The 27,772-nt window shown below is 41.2% G+C and overlaps 2 protein-coding genes across 3 annotated transcripts in view; one reads left to right on the top strand and one right to left on the bottom strand.

Annotated features, from left to right (window-relative positions):
- ak5 (adenylate kinase 5) overlaps positions 1-1,369 on the bottom strand; it is a 43,648-nt gene extending 42,279 nt beyond the window's left edge. The window contains exons 1-2 of one of the 2 annotated variants that reach the window (XM_047811865.1): positions 1,244-1,304; positions 1,073-1,152 (exon numbers count right to left, since the gene is read on the bottom strand). In XM_047811865.1, coding sequence (XP_047667821.1) covers positions 1,073-1,132 — 60 coding nt within the window. In that variant the 5' untranslated portion in view covers positions 1,133-1,152; positions 1,244-1,304. Of the gene's footprint in view, positions 1-1,072 lie in introns of both variants that reach the window. The other variant, XM_047811868.1, reaches the window with a different exon arrangement.
- A 755-nt stretch (positions 1,370-2,124) lies between these two features.
- pigk (phosphatidylinositol glycan anchor biosynthesis, class K) lies at positions 2,125-19,407 on the top strand. Its single transcript, XM_027156809.2, has 11 exons — positions 2,125-2,281; positions 3,703-3,756; positions 3,859-3,950; positions 4,079-4,214; positions 4,489-4,600; positions 4,684-4,780; positions 5,266-5,383; positions 5,610-5,720; positions 7,257-7,432; positions 15,076-15,154; positions 17,729-19,407. The coding sequence occupies exons 1-11, from the start codon at positions 2,198-2,200 to the stop codon at positions 17,843-17,845; spliced, it is 1,176 nt and encodes a 391-aa protein (XP_027012610.2). The 5' UTR covers positions 2,125-2,197; the 3' UTR covers positions 17,846-19,407.
- The last annotated feature ends 8,365 nt before the right edge of the window (positions 19,408-27,772 follow it).

Genomic DNA, 27,772 nt, shown 5'->3' with positions numbered 1-27,772 from the left:
AGGAAATATTTTGATGGATATGATGGTACCTGTGAAAGGAGATCTAGAGGCTCCTCCTGTTCGATCTAGAATAAGAATCTTTCAAGCAGTGAAGTCTCTAGAACAATTTTAGCCCATAAGGAGATTCAAGAACAAGGGAAATATTTGATTGGACAAGGTGGTACAAGTTGTGGAGGGAGTTCTTATTCCTTATTGAGTTCCTTTTTTTTTTTGCTTCAAAGCCAAGACATACACCAATGACCTGTTGACTTTGTGTCCAGGGTCCAAACAACATTAATTCTTAAGACCATATTTATTAATCTGTTTATTATTAGAATTAGATTATGACTAGAAAACCAAAATAAACGAAACACTTTCTGTTCAGTCAGATTCGAGAATCCAATTGTACTGTGATGCAAGTGCCAATTGTTCACCACCGGGTCTTCTGTTCTCCCAATATACTTGGTCCAAATCATAAATGGGATCTGGTGTGTGGAGAACAAAGGGAACCCAAATCGCACACAACAGTAATAAATCTTGTGTCAAAATTGTACACCACCGAGTTTTTTCTTGCTGACCCACTTAGTACCGTCTGCCACCACAGATGCTTCAGATCTTACGAGGCACCTTTTCTTAATTTTTCTTTTACCAAAGGAACCATAGTTTTAAATTTCCCCAAATCACACACCACCAAAGGTTTCCCAGGTTTTAAAACACCCGATCCGAGTCACGGATTCGAGTCAGGTGTCTCAAGAGCTGTGAAAACACGAAGTACATCCTGCCCTACATAGAACTATTTAACACCACAGACATTTCTGGTCCTATGGGGCACATTTTCACCACTTTTCCCAAAGGAAGATAGTGGTGGTAGTGGTGCGACTCAAGAAGCTGAGCATTCCAGCACATCACATTCATAGAAACTGTGCATAGTGTAATGACAAAGGACTGAATGACCTCTTGAACAACATCAACAATCACCATCAATCATCATCATCATCATCATCATCATCATCATCATGTGCAAGGTTAAAAAAAAAACATTTACTGGTACCCTTTTTTTCATAAATGTTGACAGATGAATAACAGCCTTTACCTCCATCAGCTGGGGTATTTCTCTCCTGGACAGATACTCCTTGGCATCGTTCACGTTCATGTCTCGTGCTGGAGCGCGCGCTGGGGAAATAATGTAAAATAATAACAATTATTATAATAAACAGAATGCACGGAGAAGAAAAACAACAACACTCCTCTTTTCTCCTTTAACTGCTTGAATTGGACTGGATCGTCTACAGATCTGGTCGTGTGTGTTACATTCTGGCTCCCACCAAACCCCCTCCACCGCAAGCGTGGAAGTTGGTGAACGCCAACACACCGAGCCGGGTTGCCAGGTTAGTTTCACACTTTTCTTATAGCTTGATACAATTTTAATGCACATTTTATGCATCAATCTGTGTCATACGCATTGAATTCAAATACGATTCCGCACAGCACGTACAAATACTTTATTTTAACACGTTTTAAAATCGAGCGTGCCGTTTTTTAAGAGAAAGAGGGATTTATATCAATTTGGCAACGTGTATCTGGTATCTTATTAGGTATCGAGCGAACGGATCTCTGGCACGAGGGCGCGCACAGTGCCAGCTGTCGGGAGCGCGCACGAACCCCTTCTACACAAACATTTATTTATTTATTTAACAAAAATATTTAATTCGTAATATAATATAGGTTATTCATTTGAAAATGTTTTAAACTTATAGTGTTCCTTTTCAAAACTTACAATTTTAGGACGCTTTTGTTTAATTTAACGCATTTATTTATACCTGTATATTTTCCAAAATAAACAGGTATCTAATTTTATTGTTGGATTTGTACATTATATTTCCAAGATATCCAATTTTCCCCCAATATGAGCTAAAAAAGTGGCAACTTTACTGAGAACAAAATGACAAACTAACACAACGCATTAATGTCATTCAGAAAGTGTTTATTATTACTGTAAAACGACAGGGAAGGGTAAAGAAAAATTCCTGAAATGATTTGCAATTAAAAAAATGTATATTGGAATATCTGTGATGAGTTTTTATTTCCCTGAGTAGTAGGAAAATATCTTTCTCATTAATTATTTTCCGACTTTTATTTTGAATCCACGCCTTTTAAATTAATCTGTCTTAGCTACTTCCGGGTGTAAACACCGAAGCTCTTCATCGGGCTAGCCGATATGGCGACTTTCATATTCATAACACTATACGCTTTTATAAACTGCTTTATTTTTTTGCCAGTCGCACACAGCAACAGTGTTGAGGTAAGACTTTTAATCCGTGTTTTAACTATGCAAAAACGTTAGCCCTGGACTGCGTGCTATCGTCGCTATGATAGCTCTCATTCATAACGTCTCTGGGCTAATTCCAAATCGCGGATAGTTCCCTACGTAGGGGACCTAATTAGATTACGTCACCTACGCAAACTAGGGTACCAATCTAGTGCACTATATATGAAATTGGAAGGCATTTGGGATACGAGCCTTGTAAGGTTCGCCTAGGCGTTTCTCAAAAACCTTTTAGTTAATTGCGACTTTATTGCGAAATTAGATATAATGAATATAATATTTTATTAATACACTATAATTATTTCTTAGGTTTTATGTTCCCACATCTGTTATCTAACGAGGTGTTTTATACGTTTATACTAAAGTGCACTGAATACTAAAGGAAGCAGAAGCGCCATTTTGAAACCTGTCAAACCAAAGCTATATTTTGACATTTCGAGGCTTTATATTTGTGTCTTTTCATCACCTGTTTCCTGTCTCTACTTTATAGTTACCCAAAACATCCACATTTGTAAGGAACAGACCACTAAGTGTGATGCTCTGCTGGTGTTAGCTCATGTTCTCGCTTACGATATAGCTACAAACATCCAGACCCTCTTCAAATTCCCCTTTTCTCTCATTTTGAAGTGAACAGGACCACATAAATAAATAAACAAACAAACAAATAAACAAACCTAGACTACTATACGATACTATACTATACTCCATACGAGTCCCTGTGTAAGCTTTCCAACAATGATCTAACCAATCAGAATTAAACAGCCTTGTTTCTATGGTAACATTCACAGCATGATGGGATGCATTCAATCTTGTTCTTTTTAAAATATTAATAATAATAATCTCACGGGACCTCTCTCTCTCTCTCTCTCTCTCTCTGTGTGTGTGTGTGTGTGTGTGTGTGTGTGTGTGTGTGTGTTTGTGTGTGTGTGTGTGTGTGTGTTTGTATGTCTCTCTCTTTCTCTCTATCTCTGTGTGTGTGTCTCTCTCTCTCTCTCTCTCTCTCTCTCTCTCTCTCTCTCTGTATCTCTCTCTCTTTGTGTGTCTCTCTTTCTCTCTATCTCTCTCTGTCTCTCTCTTTCTCTCTGTGTGTTTGTGTGTCTCTCTCTCTGTTTCTCTCTATATCTGTCTCTGTGTGTGTGTCTCTCTTGCTCTCACTTTCTCTCTCGCTCTCTCTCTCTTCTCTATCTGTCTCTCTCCTTCTCTCTCTCCCTCTCTTTCTCTCTCTCTGTCTCATTCTCTGTGTGTCTCTCTCTCTCTTTTTCTCTCTCTCTCTCTCATTCTCTGTGTTGTCACTCTCTGTTTGACTCATTGATTCAGAATTGATGGAACAAAAAGATGGACACCATAAGATTCATATGATAGTTTTTTTTCTGATAATTTGTTGAATTGTGTTTCAGACAAAAGCCAGTCAGTTCTTCGGCAGCGGTCACACAAACAACTGGGCAGTGCTGGTGAGACCATTAATTACATAAAGACTCCTTAACCAACATGAAGCTTATAACTGTAATAAAGAACGAATGAATGATGAACATGTGGTTAACGTTTACATGCAGGTTTGCACTTCGAGGTTCTGGTTTAACTATCGGCACGTTGCCAACGTGCTGTCGGTGTACAGGAGCGTGAAGAGACTGGGCATCCCAGACAGGTTAGTGTCACCACCGACGCTCCAATTCTGATGACCTTTTCAACCCGGCTCGTGTTAGTGTTTTACTGAATAAAAGCCGTCATGTCTGTCGTTTTACTCCTCATCTCTCGCGCTCTTTTCTCTCACAGTCACATCGTTCTGATGTTAGCCGACGACATGGCCTGCAACCACAGGAACCCCAAACCTGCTACAGTGTTCAGCCACAAGAACATGGAGCTGAACGTCTACGGAGACGACGTGGAGGTGGATTACCGTGGATACGAGGTGGGCGGGGCCTGTTTGCATTTCTCTGTTCTGATTGGCCAGGATATGTATCAGATGTAATGTTTCTATATAACAAATTCTTCATGGTTTCATTCGTTTGTTTATTCCTTTTTAATAAACTTGAAGAAAGTGTATAGCAGCCGTAACATAAGTGATAGCAGGGATTAAGTTGTTCTGGTTTTACAGCATTAATACTAATAATCCTTAGTTTAAACCTCTAAAAGCTTGTAAATGATTTAATTATCATTCTATTTATCATTTTTTCATTGTTAAGGTAACCGTGGAAAATTTCCTGCGAGTTCTGACTGGACGACTCCCAGCTAGCACGCCGCGCTCCAAACGCTTACTGAGCGATGACCGCAGCAACATCCTCATCTACCTCACAGGTAAACCAAACAAAAAATAGATTACGGCTGGGAAAAAAAAAAGGTCGCCGTAAGGTTGATGTGAGCTGGACGTTTTGGGACAGGTCACGGTGGGAACGGCTTCCTAAAGTTCCAGGACTCGGAGGAGATCAGCAACGTGGAGCTGGCTGATGCATTCGAGCAGATGTGGCAGAAGCGAAGGTAAAAACATCTGGATTCCTTTAGTGCAGTTAGTAGGATGTTTAAATTTTTGCAATTTTTTTCCCCCATTTCCTACCTAATTTTTTTTTTTTAATATAAATCTTTTTTTTATTCCATTTGTATTCAATTTTTAATAGACAGACTGTCGATAAAAAAGCGTTTCAGAGAAAATAAATAAACAAATGACAGAAAAGACACTTTAGAAAAAAAAAAATCGATATAATTCCAGCGGCGGTGGAAATGCGCTCTGGTGTGGAATCGGCTGATCCAGATAGTCTATTAGAGATGTGTTCAGAGCTGTGAGGTCAATGTGAAAGGCTCTGAAATGTTCCAAGCTGCCATAATGGCTGAGAATTAGAGACCCTGGTGATGTGGTAATTGTCAGTTCTTGGTTTTTTTTTTTAAGACTGGACGTCAACAGGAAGTCTACTCTTCAGTACAAACGTACGACATGACTCATGAGAGATTTTTTTTCTGTTCTGCAGGTATAATGAGCTGCTGTTTATAATCGACACGTGCCAGGGGGCGTCCATGTACGAGAGGTTCTACTCACCCAATATCATGGCTCTGGCCAGCAGCCAAGTGGGAGAGGACTCACTTTCAGTAAGTGCGCAGCATCAGCATTTGAACCTACGTAGACGTGGCAAGCGTTTTCCTTTCATGTCCCACGACATTGTGCGTAATTCGAAACGGATAAAAAGTCTAATCAGTAATAAAGTGTTGTTATATTGAGGTCTGTGTAACATGGAAAGGTTTTATGTTAAGATAAAACAGTCAGAACATTTTTTATGTGTTTTTTTCTCTCTCTCTCTCTCTCTGTGACTTGCAGCACCAGCCAGATCTCGCCATTGGCGTTCATCTGATGGACAGATACACCTTCTACCTGCTTGAGTTCCTGGAAGACATCCATCCGGCCAGTCAGACCAACATGAATGATCTGGTGAGTGTGTGGGTGTGGGTTGTCCTTGTGGTGACATTTGTTGTAATAAAGCTGTAATAAAGTAACCTAAAGCTGTAGTAAAGTAACCTAAAGCCGTAGTAAAGTAACCTAAAGCCGTAATAAAGCTTTAATAAATTGACCTAAAGCTGTAAAAAGTAACCTAAAATCATAATAAAGCTGTAATAAAGTAATCTAAAGTTGTAATAAATGGAACCTAATGAAGGTCACAATGTTGTAATTAGGTTTACTTAATTCTAAAGATTATTTAAGCTATGATTTAAGGTAACACGTATCGAGGTAACTTGTAATAAAATAATAAAAATTAAATTAAACTAGATTGTTGTAATAAAATCTTAATCATCAAAGTTATAATTAATGATGTTTTTTTTGTACTAAAGTTGTACTTAATCTAACCTGTAACCTTATGTCATGATTAAAGTTACCTTCATAAGGACGACTCCTTAAGTCATAATCGTAACGTTGTCATTAAAGTATCCTTTATAGGTTGCCTTGTAAATATAAGTAACAGTTATATTGAGTTGTAATAAAGCTAACTGATATAGCAGTAACTCATAATTAAAGTAATGAATGAAGTTGACATGTAATTAAAGAGAAATGAGGCTAAGTAGGAATGGAGGTCATTATAAAATAAGGGAACTTGTAATTAAGGCAGTTTAACATCAGAACTGTACTGAAGGTGTTTAAAAATGAACTTAATCTGAAGCTAACACGTAATCTAGGACCCAATCAAGCGCTCGGACCTGAAGGTGAAGCTCATTCGTTATCACAGTAAATGTTATCGAGTAAATCAAGCTGTTTATGGTAGGAATCTATAGGATGTGCGATTTAAGCACTTTGAAAACGAGTCGAATTCGTAAAGATGGCTCGGAGGATATTTAAAGTAATTAAGTAATTCAAGTAATCAGTCGTAACGAAAGTGACGGGGAAATTAGTGTAGGTCAGTTTCACGTGACCTTCACAGTACTACATGCTCGAGTTAATTGGAATTAATTTAACTACCTTATTTCTGCTTTACGCTCATTTTGCGTGTTCTTTTCCTCTCTTGTAATACGGAGCCGGATCATTTTAAAGCAGATGCGTAGCTACTTTACAAATTGGTATTAGTTGCTGGAACGTAACGCCAGGGCTGTTGGTCAGACTGTTTTTCGGTGTCGGCGCCGCCAGATTCATCTCACTCGGGCGTCTGCAGCGCGAAGATGATAAAACATGGCAAATGAAAAAAACGAGTGCACTTTAAACAGACTGTTTGATCTACGTGCAGGTCAAGCGCTTTGAAAGACGCAGGAGGCAGACCTTTTCTCTCAGTGCCTCAGACGCTCAGCATCCACTCGTCCCACTCGGAGTGGGCGTGTCCACTTCCCTTTGATCCGCTCTGTCCGAGCCGGATTTCATCCTGACAGAAACGTTCAGATTGGCTAACCAGCGTGTTGATGGCTAATCAGCGTGTTTTACTTGCCTGACTACTTGTTTCTGTTGTGTGTGATTTGTGGTTGTGTGTACCCTTCTCTCTCCCAGTTTAAAGTGTGTCCACCGAGCCAGTGTGTGTCCACTCCGGGTCACCGCACCGACCTGTTCCTGCGAGACCCCAGCAGCGTCCTGATCACCGACTTCTTCGGAAGCGTACGCAAGGTGGAGCTGACTCGGGAGGTGGTGAACCTGACCACACCCACAGAGGAGACGTCCACAATCACGTAAGCATCAAACACCGAGACACAGATCCGTCAGGCCCCGGACAGAGGAAATAAACACCGCATGCCACACACACACACACACACACTCTCAGCACGTCCTGTTAGTTTTTAGTCAAGGCGTGTTTACGTTTCTCCCTCACCGTGTCACCGTATTAACCTACGAAAAAGTCTCATGATTTTTTCAGCTCCCAGAGAAAGAGAGCAAAGGTGAGAGAAAGAGTAAAGAAACAAGGGAGGCTGAGATTGGTAGGGTGTTGGGAGAGTCTGTGAGGGAGAGAAAGAAAAAGATGAATAGTGTGCACTGAGAGGGAGAGAGAACACAATAAAATTCGCTTACTGCTGAGTTACTGAGTATAACTTTATGGTCTTTTCATCAGATAGTACACCGAGTTCCTGACCCACCCCGCCGCCCCCCACCCCACCCCACACGCACACACACTAATGGCATTTTAATAACCTGTTGCACATCTGTCGCCATGGTTACCACCAGAACAGGATGAATCGGGACGCGGCGTCACGCGTTTCCTGGAGCTAACCAACTCCATCACTGCCTTTATTACCGTGTCCTCTACTGATATCTGTTCCATCAGCGATGATGGACTAATTCAGTTTAGTGGCTTCACGTCTCCACAACAGAACTACACCGTACACCGAGTCCTAAAGGAGTCTCTTCACATTCTTACTGAGCACACAGAACACGTAAATAACCTTCTCTAGCGTTTTACATATGCTCCTTAACGGAGTCAGCCAATCACGTTACAAGTCACATTACCAGTCAGCCAATCACATTGTACATGTTTATATTCACACAGATCCGTAACAATTCGTTGTCAACAAAACGAGTCATATTAGCAGTAACAGTTATGACACACTCGCAGAAGAACAGGTGTCACTCGGGTGTGTTTTATCAAGCATGACACAAGGTGGCAGTAGCACACCATCCATTTCCTCTCCCTGACCGTGTCTCCGGCCCGTGAGGCTCTCTTTCAATGAAGATGAGTCTTTTTTTCTTCACGTAAAATCAAATAAAAAACCGTAGCCGTATCTGGAAGGGGTTTCCAGCATCAGCGCGTTTATACATGCAGTGAAAGTATTGGCACCCCGATTGAAAGATCACAGTATACAGAAACTCTGAACAGAGAGCTTTGCGGTTTCTCCATAACATGACAACAATCATTCACTTGAACCGAAAAGAGAAATAACGAGAGAACGCAGGAAATTATAGGATCTTTTTTTAAATTTTTTTATTTCTAGCTGCTTTAACGTAAGCGATAACTAGAACTTGTTTTGCGGAGAATCGAACACTTTGGGATTTCCTGTTAAATGAAAATAGGAAACTCTGCTTTCTTTAACACAATGCGTAAGCAATCGTTAATAATAATTTAATTTAATAGTTTGCATTCGTTTTTGGGAAGGGTGCCAATACTTCTGCACCTGACTGTACATATCGAGGAGGAAGTTTCATGACGATTTCACGAGTTTTCTATACAGTGATAGTTTTCTAGCTTTACTATATAATCTAGCAATGAGTTCACAGAGAGAGCAATTCTTCTTCAGTGCTTTCCTTTTTTAATAACAAAATAATAATAATAATAATAATAATAAATATTCATCAAGCACATGAACCGAGCCGAGAGAGAGAGAGAGAGAGAGAGAGAGAGAGAGAGAGAGAAGGAAAATTGGTGCCGGAAAAGCACTTAAAGCCGCCTCCATTAGCACAAGCAGCTCCAAGCGACAGCTTTTCCAATTAATGGGAAGAGACGCTTCATTATCACCGTTTTAATTTGAGGCTTCGGAGGGAAAATCACGCCGCATTCGAGCTAATCAGCGGGGCGGTAATGGAGAAGGAACGAAGGGAGGAGCGAGCGCCCAGGGCTCACGCTGAACAAGACAAGCCAATCCTCATTTCGAGGGCTAATCGCTTGTAGAACATCTTTGATTAGGGCACGCTGAGATTTTTATTTTATTTATATTTGGATTCTTTTCCTGTGATCTGCTCTGACAGCGTTCGTGCGAGCCTGGGGACGTCACCTTATACAAGCGTTAGTCAGGTGTTAGTCTGGGGATGTCACCTTATACAAGCGTTAGTCTGGGGACGTCACCTTATACAAGCGTTAGTCAGGTGTTAGTCTGGGGACGTCACCTTATACAAGCGTTAGTCTGGGGATGTCACCTTATACAAGCGTTAGTCAGGTGTTAGTCTGGGGACGTCACCTTTATACAAGCGTTAGTCTGGGGACGTCACCTTATACAAGCGTTAGTCTGGGGACGTCACCTTATACAAGCGTTACTCAGGTGTTTGTCTGGGGACGTCACCTTATACAAGCGTTAGTCAGGTGTTAGTCTGGGGACGTCACCTTTATACAAGCGTTAGTCTGGGGACGTCACCTTTATACAAGCGTTAGTCTGGGGACGTCACCTTATACAAGCGTTACTCAGGTGTTAGTCTGGGGTCGTCACCTTATACAAGCGTTAGTCAGGTGTTTGTCTGGGGACGTCACTTTATACAAGCGTTAGTCTGGGGACGTCACCTTATACAAGCGTTAGTCAGGTGTTTGTCTGGGGACGTCACCTTATACAAGCGTTAGTCAGGTGTTAGTCTGGGGACGTCACCTTATACAAGCATTGGTCAGGTGTTTGTCTGGGGACGTCACCTTATACAAGCGTTAGTCTGGGGACGTCACCTTATACAAGCGTTAGTCAGGTGTTTGTCTGGGGACGTCACCTTGTACAAGCGTTAGTCAGGTGTTAGTCTGGGGACGTCACCTTATACAAGCGTTAGTCTGGGGACGTCACCTTATACAAGCGTTAGTCTGGGGACGTCACCTTATACAAGCGTTAGTCTGGGGACGTCACCTTATACAAGCGTTAGTCTGGGGACGTCACCTTATACAAGCGTTAGTCTGGTGTTTGTCTGGGGACGTCACCTTATACAAGCGTTAGTCTGGGGACGTCACCTTATACAAGCGTTAGTCAGGTGTTTGTCTGGGGACGTCACCTTATACAAGCGTTAGTCAGGTGTTAGTCTGGGGACGTCACCTTTATACAAGCGTTAGTCTGGGGACGTCACTTTATACAAGCGTTAGTCTGGGGACGTCACCTTATACAAGCGTTACTCAGGTGTTAGTCTGGGGTCGTCACCTTATACAAGCGTTAGTCAGGTGTTAGTCTGGGGACGTCACCTTATACAAGCGTTAGTCTGGGGACGTCACCTTATACAAGCATTAGTCAGGTGTTTGTCTGGGGACGTCACCTTATACAAGTGTTAGTCAGGTGTTTGTCTGGGGACGTCACCTTATACAAGCGTTAGTCAGGTGTTAGTCTGGGGATGTCACCTTATGCAAGCGTTAGTCTGGGGACGTCACCTTATACAAGCGTTAGTCTGGGGACATCACCTTATACAAGCGTTAGTCTGGTGTTTGTCTGGGGACGTCACCTTATATAAGCGTTAGTCTGGGGACGTCACCTTATACAAGCGTTAGTCAGGTGTTTGTCTGGGGACGTCACCTTATACAAGCGTTAGTCAGGTGTTAGTCTGGGGACGTCACCTTATACAAGCGTTAGTCTGGGGACGTCACCTTATACAAGCGTTAGTCTGGGGACGTCACCTTATACAAGCGTTAGTCTGGGGACGTCACCTTATACAAGCGTTAGTCTGGGGACGTCACCTTATACAAGCGTTACTCAGGTGTTTGTCTGGGGACGTCACCTTATACAAGCGTTAGTCAGGTGTTAGTCTGGGGACGTCACCTTTATACAAGCGTTAGTCTGGGGACGTCACCTTTATACAAGCGTTAGTCTGGGGACGTCACTTTATACAAGCGTTAGTCTGGGGACGTCACCTTATACAAGCGTTAGTCAGGTGTTTGTCTGGGGACGTCACCTTATACAAGCGTTAGTCAGGTGTTTGTCTGGGGACGTCACCTTATACAAGCGTTAGTCTGGGGACGTCACCTTATACAAGCGTTAGTCAGGTGTTTGTCTGGGGACGTCACCTTATACAAGCGTTAGTCAGGTGTTTGTCTGGGGACGTCAACTTATACAAGCGTTAGTCAGGTGTTAGTCTGGGGACGTCACCTTTATACAAGCGTTAGTCTGGGGACGTCACCTTTATACAAGCGTTAGTCTGGGGACGTCACTTTATACAAGCGTTAGTCTGGGGACGTCACTTTATACAAGCGTTAGTCTGGGGACGTCACCTTATACAAGCGTTACTCAGGTGTTAGTCTGGGGTCGTCACCTTATACAAGCGTTAGTCAGGTGTTTGTCTGGGGACGTCACCTTATACAAGCGTTAGTCTGGGGACGTCACCTTATACAAGCGTTAGTCTGGGGACGTCACCTTATACAAGCGTTACTCAGGTGTTAGTCTGGGGTCGTCACCTTATACAAGCGTTAGTCAGGTGTTAGTCTGGGGACGTCACCTTATACAAGCGTTAGTCAGGTGTTTGTCTGGGGACGTCACCTTATACAAGCGTTAGTCAGGTGTTAGTCTGGGGACGTCACCTTATACAAGCGTTAGTCAGGTGTTAGTCTGGGGACGTCACCTTATACAAGCGTTAGTCAGGTGTTAGTCTGGGGACGTCACCTTATGCAAGCGTTAGTCAGGTGTTAGTCTGGGGACGTCACCTTATACAAGCGTTAGTCTGGGGACGTCACCTTATACAAGCGTTAGTCTGGGGACATCACCTTATACAAGCGTTAGTCTGGTGTTAGTCTGGGGACGTCACCTTATACAAGCGTTAGTCTGGGGACGTCACCTTATGCAAGCGTTAGTCTGGTGTTAGTCTGGGGACGTCACCTTATACAAGCGTTAGTCTGGGGACGTCACCTTATACAAGCGTTAGTCTGGGGACGTCACTTTATACAAGCGTTAGTCTGGGGACGTCACCTTATACAAGCGTTACTCAGGTGTTAGTCTGGGGTCGTCACCTTATACAAGCGTTAGTCAGGTGTTTGTCTGGGGACGTCACCTTATACAAGCGTTAGTCAGGTGTTAGTCTGGGGACGTCACCTTATACAAGCGTTAGTCAGGTGTTAGTCTGGGGACGTCACCTTATACAAGCGTTAGTCAGGTGTTAGTCTGGGGACGTCACCTTATGCAAGCGTTAGTCTGGTGTTAGTCTGGGGACGTCACCTTATACAAGCGTTAGTCTGGGGACGTCACCTTATACAAGCGTTAGTCTGGGGACGTCACCTTATACAAGCGTTAGTCTGGGGACATCACCTTATACAAGCGTTAGTCTGGTGTTTGTCTGGGGACGTCACCTTATATAAGCGTTAGTCTGGGGACGTCACCTTATACAAGCGTTAGTCAGGTGTTTGTCTGGGGACGTCACCTTATGCAAGCGTTAGTCAGGTGTTAGTCTGGGGACGTCACCTTATACAAGCGTTAGTCTGGGGACGTCACCTTATACAAGCGTTAGTCTGGGGACGTCACCTTATACAAGCTTTAGTCTGGGGACGTCACCTTATACAAGCGTTACTCAGGTGTTAATCTGGGGACGTCACCTTTATACAAGCGTTACTCAGGTGTTAGTCTGGGGACGTCACCTTATACAAGCGTTACTCAGGTGTTAGTCTGGGGTCGTCACCTTATACAAGCGTTAGTCAGGTGTTAGTCTGGGGACGTCACCTTATACAAGCGTTAGTCAGGTGTTAGTCTGGGGACGTCACCTTATACAAGCGTTCGTCTGGGGACGTCACCTTATACAAGCGTTCGTCTGGGGACGTCACCTTATACAAGCGTTCGTCTGGGGACGTCACCTTATACAAGCGTTCGTCTGGGGACGTCACCTTATACAAGCGTTCGTCTGGGGACGTCACCTTATACAAGCGTTCGTCTGGGGACGTCACCTTATACAAGCGTTCGTCTGGGGACGTCACCTTATACAAGCGTTCGTCTGGGGACGTCACCTTATACAAGCGTTAGTCTGGGGACGTCACCTTATACAAGCGTTAGTCTGGGGACGTCACCTTATACAAGCGTTAGTCTGGGGACGTCACCTTATACAAGCGTTAGTCTGGTGTTTGTCTGGGGACGTCACCTTATACAAGCGTTAGTCAGGTGTTAGTCTGGGGACGTCACCTTATACAAGCGTTAGTCTGGGGACATCACCTTATACAAGCGTTAGTCTGGTGTTTGTCTGGGGACGTCACCTTATACAAGCGTTAGTCTGGGGACGTCACCTTATACAAGCGTTAGTCAGGTGTTTGTCTGGGGACGTCACCTTATACAAGCGTTAGTCTGGGGACGTCACCTTATATAAGCGTTAGTCAGGTGTTAGTCTGGGGACGTCACCTTATACAAGCGTTAGTCAGGTGTTAGTCTGGGGACGTCACCTTATACAAGCGTTAGTCTGGGGACGTCACCTTATACAAGCGTTACTCAGGTGTTAGTCTGGGGACGTCACCTTATACAAGCGTTAGTCAGGTGTTAGTCTGGGGACGTCACCTTATACAAGCGTTAGTCTGGGGTCTACACGTTTCATTCCTCACTTCTGAGCGTTTGCACCAGTCCTTCCCCAGTGGATTTCTGTATGTTGGAGCTTGTTGTAGTTCTTGTAAAAACTCCATCAGCCACTAAGTTTTAGCTTTGTAATTGTTGCAGCCAAAAATTCTACAAAATATCAGAATTTGCTTGATTTTTGTGCAGAATTGCGAATTCCCTGAAGGACTTTCTTTCTTTCTTTCTTTCTTTCTTTTTCTTTCTTTGTTTCTTTCTTTTTCTTCCTTTCTTTTTCTTTCTTTGTTTCTTTCTTTTTCTTTCTTTGTTTCTTTCTTTTTCTTTTTTCTTTTTCTTTCTTACTTTTTCTTTCTTTGTTTTTCTTTTTCTTTCTTTGTTTCTTTCTTTTTCTTTTTTCTTTTTCTTTCTTACTTTTTCTTTCTTTGTTTCTTTCTTTTTCTTTCTTTGTTTCTGTCTTTTTCTTTTTTCTTTTTCTTTCTTACTTTTTCTTTCTTTGTTTCTTTCTTTTTCTTTCTTTCTTTCGGTCTGTCTTTCTTTCTTGCTAGCTTGCTTGCTTTCTTAAAATCACTCAAACATGGAGCCGAACCCATGTCTGTCAGGTTCTGCCTCAGAAAACCATAACAGCAAAAATAAATAAATAAATAAATAACGGACTGCTTGTTACTGGCGAACAACAAATGCAGTAAATTATTCAAGTGCAATTCAAATCCAGTCTGTATATCCGGTTTCTCCCTCCGGTGCAGAAGCGGAAGCTAAAAGCCTTCCTTTTGTCGGCGAGTCTCAGTGGAGACGAGGACGCAGCCTCATCCCTTGTTTTTAATAGACTTCTCCCATCCCCTTTAAGCTGGTTTATGAGCGTGGACAGGATTTCAGTACAGCCCATTCAGAAGCCAGTGTTTTTATTCGTCCAGTCGGTTTGTTGCGTTTGCGATTAGAAGTTTAGTCTGCGACTTTCCGGCTCAGACGCACCGAGTCTCCTTTTCACCTCTGTAAAGTAAACAAACAAACGCTTTGAACCGCTTGAAGTTTTACTTATCGGGCCAATCGGAGAGCCGTATGTGCGTGTCAAATAAATGTAAAAGATTATATAATATATGATTATAAAGTATTTGTGTGTCTGCTGCTGCTGCTGCAAAAAAAAAAAGAGTGTAAGAGTTTTTGTTTTGTTTGTTTTTCAGGTCCGTTGCTGGCCTACATGAGAAGAGCGAGACGCTGTTTTATGTAGACCAGTTACCAGTGGCGGAAATCATCCATCGGGTGAGTGTCGATTAAATAAACCTCCTGGATGTGGTGATGTTTAATAATAACCTTTAATAATATTCGGTTTCTAATCGGATCGTTACACTTCTATACACCACATACGACACGTCCGCAGTGCGCGGGTAACTGGATTATAGACCCCGCGCTTGTTTTCCTCTCAGGCCAGACTTAAACTCAGGGGGATCACTAGATGCCCCATGGGGCAGATGAGAGGGTTTTTTGTGGTGTTTGTTATTGAATCTCTGTGTAGCAGCATCACTGAAGTACTTTAACACATTAGGTGTGTTTTATTCTTTAACGAACGCGCTGTCGTCTCCATAGTAACAGTGTGACGTCAGCGCTTGGGTGTATTTACCGTATTCCATCAACGAGAGCGCAGCTAATGAACAAATTGTTCTAGAACATAATTATTAATACTTGGAGAAACTGGAACGTATATATATTTAATGACCTTCTATAATTCCGAACAACTTTACGAACAATACGTGGGTTTTTTTTTTTTTTTCTTCCTTCAGACTGGTGATTCATCATTAAACCTTTTTACTGTCCGTTCTACATGTACAAGCATGATATTTTTGCACAAAAACTCCTCTAATTTCTCTAAACCAAGACCAAGCCGTTATTTAAATTTATTAGAAGGTCATCAGTTTCTCCAAATAAAGAAAGCAAAGTCTCGGGTCTCGGATCTCGGCTCCGAAAGGAAACGTCTGCCGTTCCTTTGTCGCTCGCTCGTCGGTGCAATTTACGGCTGTGATCAACAGTAATAACTGTTGTGTGCTCAGTAGGAACACTTTATATTGTGTCTCTGTCTAGGAACAAAAATGCTCTGTGTCCAGATTTACATTATCTGCAGTTAGAGAGCGGTACATCGCAGCGGGGAACGTTTGGAAAGCCGCGATTAGCGGATAATCAAAAGATTGCGACGAAGCACACAATCATCACCCGTCTGTTATCTGCAAATGTACCGTCTCAGTGGGAGAAGAGCTTATCCAGCCCGACCTCCCGGCTCCCTCTAATCACGCCGTGCTCAGCTGAAGATCCGGACGGGTCGTGTTTTTCTTTTCACTCTCAGCGTGATTGCTTTGCGCTTTCTGTGAACGAAATCCTGTCTGCAAATGAATTTATGACATTGGCAGGGACTCTGACTTCAGGGGGTCAGATATAAAGGAAAGGAAGTAGGTTTATTGAGCTGTGGGTTTGACACGGAGGGAAACCTCTTATTACTTTCTGTTGAATTATTTAGCGAAAAGTTAGTTTTCATTCCGGTTTAGTGGAACGTCGGACAGATAAAAGGACGCGTATAGAACCCTAAACTTCTCCACAAGGGGGCACAAACTTTTGCACTCGGCCGTATGTATTACTTTACTTTATTCATTTCCACGTACCACATGGGTCAGAGATCATCATATCTGGACCAAGCAAGCACACACGGAGTTGCCGTTTCCATGGCGATGACCATTCCTCCCTAGCGTCCGTAATATCCACCTCACCTCGAGCTGCTGGATGACACGTGACCTCTAAGTAACCGCGTCAGCTCCCATATCCAGCAAGCATCCTTGCAGGTTTATTTTTGGGCTATTTGTGTGTGATTGCATAATCGTTTTTCCAAACTCGGGCGAACTGCTAAAAAGGTCCAGAGTTTTCTGCATTTGCATCTCAGCTCTCAGCATCAGGCCGAGTGCCAACCTCAAAGAGCCCCCGATTTCATAGTTTATTCTGTCTGATAAACTCAAAAATAGAAAGAAAGAAAAAAAACCCTAACATATTGTGGCCTGTGTAAAGCCCTTACTGGACAACATGCAGATTCTTCCTGTAGACAGCAAGCTGTCTCACTCGCTCTTCCTACCAGAGCGCTTATACGTTTGGAGATATCCAGACGTGTATATTGACCTCAGCTAACGAAGGTCACGAGACCGACCCGGACCGAACTAACGAGCAAACCGAGCCGTTACGCTGCCATTAGCATCTACGGTGCTTTGTTAGCGGACACAACAGAGTACGACACCTAACTTTTTTCTAATAATCCTTCATTTTTTTAATTTTATTTTTTTACATAATAAGAAGTGAATCAACCCCCCACACACATACACACACTGTTGAGTCATCTGTCTCTCTCTCTCTCTCTCTCTCTCTCGTGCGCGTGCACGCACGCTTACTCCTTCTAAAGATGGCCTTTGTCTCGCCTCCCGCAGGCTGCATCCTGCTTTATTAGATAAGAGAGAATTGTAGTGCTCGTCGGCAGCGTACAGAGAAGCAGTTTAAGAGCTCGGCTTCGCGTTATTCTCTCCAATGTAATTGCAAAGTTATGGGGACGTCTTTCTCTTTAGAGAGTAAACCTCTCAGCTGCATTAGCATATAAATGCACTGCTGCCGATGCATGCGTAATAGGAAGTGATTTAAAAGTATAATATATATATATGTGTGTGTGTGTGTGTGTGTGTGTGTGTGTGTGTGTGTGTGTGTGTGTGTGTGTATATATATATAGATATAATGTGATGAGCTGGCTGTACCAATGAGAAGTATGTTGTGTTTTTTTTGTCGTCGTCGTTAATCTTCCTGCTCCGTCTACAGAAACCCAAACAGAAGGACTGGCATCCTCCAGACGGCTTCATCCTCAGCCTGTGGACACTCATCCTGCTGGTCTTCTTCAAATCCTACGGCATCAAGCATCTCAAACACATCTTCTGAACCGCGCTGGTGTTTCTCCCTCATGTGTACTCGCCGCGTCGGCTGGAGCTTTTCCACTGAGCCCGTGCTTTGAAAAGATTTTTCTTTTCTTTTTTTTTTCTTTTTTTTTATTTATTATTGAAATAAAGCATCGTGAGAGCCGGGACACACTTTTAAAAGGCGACACGTTCTGACTACCGAATCTTGACGATCCTTTGTTGTGCTGTTAGGGAAGGTAAATCTGATTACATTTCAGCACAAGGGAGTTTTCTTTTGGTGGGAGGAGGAGGAGGGGGAATTTCACCACAATTTCCCCCCCTTTCCTTAGTTTCGTTTTTGTTTCGCTCGGATGCAGTCGACCAAGGACAATCTGGCTTTGAACCTCAGCTCAGCGCGCTTTAAATGCCACAGACGTCGTATTCGGAAACTCTCTGAAACCTGAAACATTCTATTAGAATTTTTGCACAAATAATTCACAATTAACGGACTCGAAGAGGTACCGGTTTAGTGCCGGACAAACTGCATGTAGGAATAATTTAGTATAGTTTAGCATCCCAGCATGAAACGCATACTCGGGTCCTTTATGACGTAGTAGGAGGTCTTAAATATTCAGAGCTTTTAGTCTAACAATTTACGCTAACGATTAATTTTTGGGTTTCCTTTCATTTAATCAATAACTCCTTTCTGTCACCGTTAGAAGTTGAATAACACACTGCTTACGTATGAAATTTCCATTCTGATTGGTCGTGAGATGTTTAACACCCTGTTTGTCTCCGGTTTCTATAGAAACAACCGGCGGTACGACGCCCACTTATTTAAGGCTTCCGACATAGAAATAGGAAAGATAACCGTTTCAGCAAGGAGCTTTAGGGAAGGAGTCTCCAGTGTCAGGTTTTTCTTGTTCCAGAGACGCTGGTGAGTTTCCACAGCATTAAAGGCAACCGAACGGATTAAAGATGTCGTTTAATCGAGGTTTAATCAGCAAACCTCACGTCGTGTAGGAGGCCGTATCTGTACCTCAAGCTGTTTTCAGTCAATAAGAGCACTTTTTTTTTCTGCTCTTTTCATTATTTTCATAACGTCTGGGATTAAATTAACTCTTGCTGTGGAATCTTTGCACATGTGCAAATGAAAGAGTTTGGTGGTTTTTTTCCCTCTCTTTCTCTCATTCCTCTCGTCTGCACGTCGCTCTAATGCACCGGATCACGCAGATATCTTGCACTGCTAAAAAATTTCTATTATGAAACGGAGGCTTTTTGTTAAACAAGGTTTTTCTATTTATTAGTAAAGATGAAGAAGAAATGCTGAGTGCTGTTTTTTTCTTCTTCTTTCTTTTCTTGTTCTCAAAGCTTTCAATTTCACATAAATGATTATATCAAGCAAGTAATGTAATTGGCTTTTGAATTGAAAGTTGTAGGCTTTAGTCCATTCGGGGTTAGTGGAGGTTACTGGACCTTAGTGGATCTTACTGGATACCCTTCTGTGGTACTGTGCTGAGGAAACCTGAAATGATTGAGAATGTCTCATGCTATATAACGATACTCTGAAATTTTGACCATTAAAAAATGTAAATATGCTGAAAATGGTCATTTCCTCCTTTTTTTTTTTTTTTTTTTTAAATTTAATATCAATATCCATTTATTACCTTGGACTTTCTTTTTCTTTTTTTCTTTTTTATTTCTTTATTAAGGATTTTTATAATTAATTATTTTCATGATTTTTATTTATTTAATTTATTTAATTTATTTTTTTTATTATTTGAGATCAACATCAATTTATTACCTTGGATTTTCTTAAGGGACTTTATTAAGAATTGTATTAATTATTTTCATTTTTATTATTATTATTATTTATTTGTTTGTTTATTTATTTGTTTATTTAATACCAATTCCCATTTATTACCTTGGATTTTCTTTTTCTTATGTTACTTCTTTATTAAGAATTTTTATAATTAATTATTTTATTTATTTATTTATTTTCACAGAATTTTATTTTATTTTTTTACTCTTTCATTTATTCGTTTGAAGTCATAAAACCTACAATAAGATTTAACCTAAAGAAATGTGAAACGATTTGATAAACTCCCTAAAGGTCCTAAAGCTCCTTGAGCTGGTTACAGGTCTGAAGATGGACTCTATGAGGGTGCTGTTAGTTTCTTCACTGACTGTAGCAAGATTATCAAACTCAATTCTCCAGCATTTTACTTGAAACTGGTTCTGGTTAAGGGAAAATTCTTAAAACCAAGAGTCTCCATTGCTAAAGGTCTTTTTAATGGATTCTCCAAAGGTAAAGTTCTCCAGGTGCAAAGTTCTTGACACCATGGTTCCTCAATGGAAAAAAGTTCTTTAAAGTTTTTTAAATCTTAAACTCCTGTGGTGAAGTTCCAAATAATTTAATACGCTGATCGGGTTGAACTAGGATGATGTCCAACTTTAGTGAATCTCATTTTGGAGACTGGAGACAAAGAGCGAAATAATCTAAATGAGGATAAGGAGAACTTTCTGAACAAGGAGAACATTGTGAACATTTACATGTATTGCCAAACACAGAAGATACCTCCAGAGACTGTCTTTAAGGATCATGGGCATGTTTTAGAACCAACCAGCGAGGTTAAGCAGAGGTTAATGTATGCTAGATAAATCCATGACGTTCACCAAGACGTTTCTTCTTCCGTCAGGGGAAAAAAAATAAAAGCATCGGATTCAACAGGTTAGAAAGCATTATTTTTTTTTTGCTTGAGGATTAATGAAAAGCTTCAACCATTCGCCTCACATATTAAATTCCTGCTAATTATTATTACAAAAGCATGCCAGCCTCACGGGGAAGATAACCGCTAATTGCGACAGTTAGGTGATTGCCTGAGCCGGGGCCTGTAATTTCAGTCTTGCGCGCCGCATCGTGCAGCATGAGACACGTTAAAACTGAACTGAAAGAGAATTTCTCTTTATTCATTCCTTCTGCAGCGTTGCGCTGGATTCTCAGCGTGATTATTTGTTTCAACACATACGAATCGGACATACGAAGACGCAAAGCCGAATAACGGTATGTGCAGGATCAAGTGCTATTTTAGAAGCTGCTGAATAATGAGTGAGGGAGCCATTTTGTTGATTTGTCTACCAGGTGTGTGTTTTAATGCTCTTCATTCGTACAGTTCATGGGTTTTATTTTTAATTGTCTCTTGCTTAGATGTTACATCATATTCCATTTGAGAGCAAAGGGGAAAAAATCGCTATTTCTTTCTCCAGTCCTGCTTTTCTGACTTACAACCCTGACTTAAAGCAGAATGCCTGCGTTTAAACCCAATTTTATAAACCCATCTCGGACTCTTCTGGCGACATCCAACTTCCATCGAACTCCGTGTTGGTGATTTCGCATAATGTGAGATACAAGCAGAAAATGACCTTAAAGGTGGGGTCTCTGTTGTTTTGAGAAATGCTTCAGAAAACTGTCGGGCTGCCAAACAAAACAAAAACAAAACTAACGTGTAGGCAATGAGCAGAAAGGGACGTGTCTTTTCAATATGGGCGGAGAGAGCGTTCAGTGCGTTGACACGGCGGATAAAAACAAAGAAAGAAAGCGAAGAAAGGCTTACGATAAGGCAAGAAGTAGGACTGACAGAATACGGCTTTCTATCAATTAAAGTTCAGAATATTAAATCAATCAATACACTTACTTGTGTTACTGCAAGTCTTTGTGCCTGAAACATGCGCACACGCTCCAAGTTATCAGCAGCAACGTTACAACCTCTGCCTCTAACGTTACCTCCGCCTCGGGTTCTAGGTGTTGACCGTCTCCTTCCGCATGAAACGGAGCTAAACCTTTCACGGTACAACACACACTACAAAAAAACACATTTGTATCACCATAGTATTACTCATTGTGTTCATTTAGTGATAAAAATATCCCCTCGGTCAGCCGCCCCAACAGGTTCTGCTGTTATACTTGTCTGAGATATACTTGGGTTATACTTGTCTGGTGTATGTATGGGGCGGAGCTATCAAAACAAGGGTGGGACCCATTTGGGTTAGGGGCGTGTTTGTTTTGGTGATTTCACATGTCAACATTGGTTTTCAAACAACGGAGACCCCACCTTTAAACAGCTGGGTAAGGTGTGTAATTTTCCCGTCTTAAATACTGAAGCATCTTGTAGTAATAATACAAGTATATTTTATGTGAACGTCTACGAGCACACGGTGCATCTTATTCTAAAAATGTATGTGTTGTTGACCGCTTCATCCCGAGTTAATAATCGCCCTGCTGTTGTGTTTGGCCATGTGTATGTTGTGCACAAATTCTATCTTCATTATCTCAGCAGGCGTTCATACCCAGTCTCTCAGCCAGAGATTTTCATGTAAAAAAAATGGCTCAGTGCAGCAGCAGGACAATAAAAGCCTCTAGCGTTAGCAGCTGAGTACTCGAAATCCCTATACACCAAACATGTCCTCGCTGTCCTCCTGCACCAGGTGTATTTTTTTTTTTTTGTTTAGTCCTTTAAGAATTCAGTTCAGTAGAGAAACAAACAGAGCCCCATTTCTTGTATATTCAAAGCCTCTCGCGTACACAATCTCAAGCTTGACTGGATGCACACAACAGGGTCCAATCTCATAGAATAAATCAGTTATATGACTCGTGTATCCCGGATCATGTTTGTCGTCCTGACCGTGACATCCTGCAGCTACTCAAGCTGGTTATGAGCTCCTACAGGTCTGGGGATGGACTCTAAGAGGGAGTCGCTTAGATTATCTACTGATTGTGGCAAATATTTTCAACCTCATCCTCCAGCAATGGACTCGGTAAAGTTCTTAAGTGTTTCTCCCAAAGTAAAGTTCTTGAAACTGTGAGTCACCAGTGGTGAAGTTCTTTAAACTGTCATTCCTCAGTGGTAAGGTTCTTAAAATCTTTGTCTCAAGTGTGTTAAAGTTCTTAACAACTGATTCTCCAGCGGTAAAGTTTTTGAAACCTCAGATTTTCCAGCGATCCTCCAGTGGATTCTCCAACAACGAAGTTCTTGATTTTTCTCCATTCGGCAAATCCTTGAAAAGGTCAAGTTCAAAAATGAATGTGTTTTATTTAATGTTGAAGTTCTTGAAACTCAGGAGAAGGAATGTGTTCCAAACGTGAACGTCTTATGGAAAAGTGTCCAATTTTGAAAGAAGAAACGTGACCAATGTGGAGAAGAAGAAAGACCGGACAACCACAGAGATGCCATTTGTTCTGAAAGCTACAGCAGGAGATTGTCTGAGTTGAGACAGAAAAGGAAGATCATGTATAAGTGAATAACCGAAAAACACTGTGGAAAACGAGCTTCTATTTTCAATGGATCAATACATTAGTGAAATTAAAATGTTATTTATCTTGGGACCATTGTTATTTCAATTAGGAATTCATGGGTTTTTTTTTTCATTTTGAAGCCACACCGATATGGAAGCTCTGGGCCGAGTCCATTCGATTGACACCTCATACAACCTTATTAACATTATTAAGCATTAACATAACATTTTGCTTCAAACTTTCAAAAAAAAACATTTTAAATATGATCATCTTTTCTGTTACTCTTTAGTAAACGTGTATGATTCTGAAATATTTATAACAATGATTCAACAATGTATATGTTTATAACATTTGCTTTTATAGCTTCAACCTATGATGAATTTCTTTTTAAAATACAGCTTTAAAAAATCAGTTCTGCAGAGAAACAATTTAATGAATTTGAATTTAATAAAACAATCTAATTTTTTGTTCATTTTTGTTCAACTCTGCTGAAAGAAATTGCTCAAAACAGCATCTTCATTGTGGAAATTTAATAAACATGTTTTCTCCAACATTAAAGTTTGATAAACGGCTTGTCCGATGGCTACGTTTTATACAGTAGTTCACATAAGATACATCTTTCACAAATGGTGAAGCTGATTAAATATTGTTTTATAGTTAAATTCATTGTCACCGACTTTTTCAACAAATGTTACAAAACCCAGGACAGAATATGTTTCTGTATTAGTGATGCTAACACCATTCGCTAGAAAATTATGTATCGCAGCCAGAAACTCCGAATTCTTGAATCTTTTTGAGATTTCTGAGATATCGTGAGCTGGAAATGACATCAGTTTAGTCATTTATCCATTAATGATAAATTTTCAGCAGTTGAGATGATGGAACAGTTTTGGTAGCCGTCGTGTGAAAGAGGACGCTCAGCTAGCGGCGTAGAACCGACAGTGATTAACTGTATCTGAAATGATGATAGCTGATGTTCATAAAAGTAACATTAACTGGACATAAATTCAGACATTTAGTAGTTCAAGATGCAACACGGGAGCCGAACGAGTCCTTAATGGATCTCGGCGAAGTCACATAAGTCACCGTAAAGGGGACGAGTCCGAAAATCAATATGACCGTGGCAAGCCAGATCTATTAAAATAATGTCCTTATTTTGCACGTCCTTTCTTAGGAGCACTCTGATAGAGCGATGTGCTCTTTATGTCGTGTCAGAGGCTTAATCTGGATTGACGCACTTGCGCGTTTACATGACATGCTGCCATCCCGCCAAATAAATCACGCTATTAGCCACTGACACCGTTCGGAGCTGAGTGATGTTAATGTGTCTGGCGGTGATCTACCGCAGCTAGTCAGGCTGAGCCCACGCTAAAGAGAGGCAGGAAATGTTACTGTCACTGAGAATAATGCAAGCTTGTTCGCTTGTGACAGATGGCAATCTGTACGACTTGCGCATATCCAGACTTATTTAGCCCGTGGCAGGTAGGGGATGATGTGTGTCAAATTTAAAATTCGAAACTGACATGCTGAAACATTACGTACGGTCTCTTATTAACGCAGCTTTCACCTTTCTTTTGTTCCAGCTGGAAACTATAATCAGATTAGACATTCATGGAGCCATGTATAATTGAAGCGAATCTATAAAAAGCTCAGCACATATTAGTGCTTGAAATGATAAAAGGAGATGAAACAATGATTTAATTTGTCTCTGGTAACCTGCGATATATCGGATGCATTAAAAATAGAAAACCGACTTTTCTGTGTATTTTTTTTCCTTCATTTTTTTATTACATTCTATAGTCTAGAGTAAATCTCTGTATTCGTGTTGTGTCTGTAGCACAATTCTGCATCTCTTGGATTACTTACAGCTGGTCAGCGTTCAATTACATTGTTATATTTTTAATGGCGATTTTTATATACTAGTCATGTGCAGTAAATAACGTCACTCGTTGTACAGTTTTTGTCGTGACTTTATTCACACCGCAACCAAATCCTGTGCTGTATACAAAGCTGGGTCTTACATTACAGATGAGTGACAAGGCATTCAGAGTTTCCCAAAATGTGTGTATGAGGTTCCCTGGTCTGATGGAACCAAAACTGAACTTTGTGACCTAACACTGTTGGTCACTCTGGAAAGATCATCCATACAGTGTAGCATGGTGGTGGTAGCGTTGTATTAAACATAAGTCATTCAGCATTAATTCCGTCCTTACCTGCTTACAGACTAGAGGTCTTCACGGGTCCACTTAGATCCGAAAACCCGAGGTCCGTCCCGGGTTCGGGTCTAAAAGTTTCACGTGTGTCTCGAACACAGGTCGGTATAATAATAGCGGCCCCGGGTCTCGGGAAATTTAAAATGAATGTGTTTTTACCGAACGGACCCGAGAAGACCCGAACTACTGTATCTCGTGTGTGTGCATCGACTCGAGTCCTTTTCCAACCTCTCCTCTGTTTGCCAAGACCGCTTGCGATGTGTGGCTGGTGACGTGTGGCTGGCGGTAAGCTAATTTTGAATCGACTCTGTAGCGGTTACTTTAAGTTATGCAACATTCGGGTCCAGACGGGTTAAAAAAATATCGTATCAGGTCAGACTCTGGTCTAATTTTTCCGGGTTTGTCTCTGGTCGGGTCTTTCTTAAAAAATGTTTTTTAAAATTATGCACATCAGGTTCAGGTAAAAAGTGATTCGGGTCACTTTGGGTCGGTGTAACAGGTCTAGCCTGTTACTAGTTGTTCTATTCCTTACCTATAGGGGGCAACCTTGATGTTGAATATTTATAAGGGGATAGACTAGTAAAGGAAAAGAAAATGGCTTCCACCCGAGTCTAGGTTTATGTTGGCTTCAGTGAAAGGCCTCTTAATGGGAAACAGTTGTTTCTATTGCCATTGTGAGTATATTTACTGCAATGTTTTGACTTTATATGAATGACTGTTATATCTCTGTCACTGTTTGTAGTGTACTCTTAATGAATGCAAACTTGTAATTGAGTTGATTTTGTATTTATAGAAGGGCCTCTTGTGTCACCCCCATTGCATACTTAAAAGTATAACATGGACAATGGATTAAAATGGTGACTGGAGAATGCAGCTACCTTATTTGAGGAGGTGGTGATGGATATGCCGTAAAGCACTCAGAAGACAACACAATACGGATAAGCTTAACAATTCCTTGCAAGAACCCTTTTGCTTTCGTCTTCAGTGTTGTGAGCCTCTTTAAAACTGGACATCTACCCTAGATAAGACTGCTTTTGTTTTACAGTTGGAATTTCTAAGATATGTTGTTCAATGACTTGTGTCACATTGTAATGTGTACTGTGGTATCATATGCAATGAGGGTAAAGTAAATGAGAGTTCATATAAATAACTCTAAGCAAAGAGATCGTTTTCTGGCTGCCTTATTTTAATGGTGGTCTGGATCATCACTTATGTGGAACACCCCCCCCCCCCCAATTCATATATATAGCTAGCTTTGAGTTAAGTTTGATCAGAGAGGTTATATCGGGGACATTTCTTTAGACCCGAGAAAACCTCTATTACAGACTTTTAGTGCACCACCTTGTGCTACATTCCATAATAATGTCACTCTGCAGGATTTAGAATGTTTTTTGTTTTTTTTAATAACCAAAACTCGGATTTCCAGAACTATGTCAGGGTCTTGATTTAGTATCTGCTTGGTCTTTGTGCTGCTGCTTGCTCACAGGTCGACGCCATTCGGCTTCTGATGTCGGTGACTTCTGATGCCGAATAGATTTTAGAGTTTTATAGCAAGAGGGTGAATATTTATGCAGGGCTTCTTTGTGTGTGATATATACAGTTATTGACTAGTCAATCTACTTCTCCGCACGGTAGAAAGAAGCCTCCATTGTGCCACTGCTGAGCAGATATTATCTGGCTGATGGACCGTTCTCGATCCAGAAAGGTTGAGACTTTTATTTTTTACGATTCAGTACAGGGTTTTGATAATGTTTGAGAGGGGAAAAAAAGGCTGCGCTTACAAATCGAAGAGGTTCTACACGCGAGTCCCGATTTCCTGCCCCTTTCTGCTGCACTCATGAAAATTAGATCAGCAGCTGAGCGGCTGATTAATTCCCTGCTCTCTTTAAAAGTGGAACATGGCCAATTTTCACAAAACGGGCCCGAGTTTGTCAAGACTGTTACTTAGTTTACGCCTTATGAGCCATTCAAATACCATGGCGTTTATAATGACTTTTATTTTTTCATCCATTCAATGGAATGAGTTTAAAAAATCATGGCTAATTGAATTACTACCCTAAAATAAAGAAATAAATAAATAATCACTTGGGTTTTATTCTCATTCTTACAGTCAATAACAATTTGAGATAAGCAGAATTCAGAATGTCCCCAAACGCAACCTGCAATTCTGGGAAAGCTCTATTTCTTTTCGATCCGACAAGGACGCTCTGAATACGGTGTTGTGTGACCTGAATACAAATGTAGTTTACAATCCAGTTTATAGGTTATTTGTTTATTCATGTCGTTGACAAAGAAGGAACCAACAACCATACTGCATGTGACTGGAAAAATGCATAAATGTTCCAGAGAAAGAATCCTGCTTTTTTTCTGAATATTAATGACTGTTAAAAACTATATCAGGAGCCTGTGGGAAATAAAATACATACTAGAGACAAATTCTCAACTCTGATTGGCCCGAGAGGTG

The sequence above is a fragment of the Tachysurus fulvidraco genome, chromosome 1 (assembly GCF_022655615.1).
Source record: "Tachysurus fulvidraco isolate hzauxx_2018 chromosome 1, HZAU_PFXX_2.0, whole genome shotgun sequence".
Taxonomy (NCBI): Eukaryota; Metazoa; Chordata; class Actinopteri; order Siluriformes; family Bagridae; genus Tachysurus; species Tachysurus fulvidraco.
This window is presented reverse-complemented; position numbering and strand designations above follow the sequence as displayed.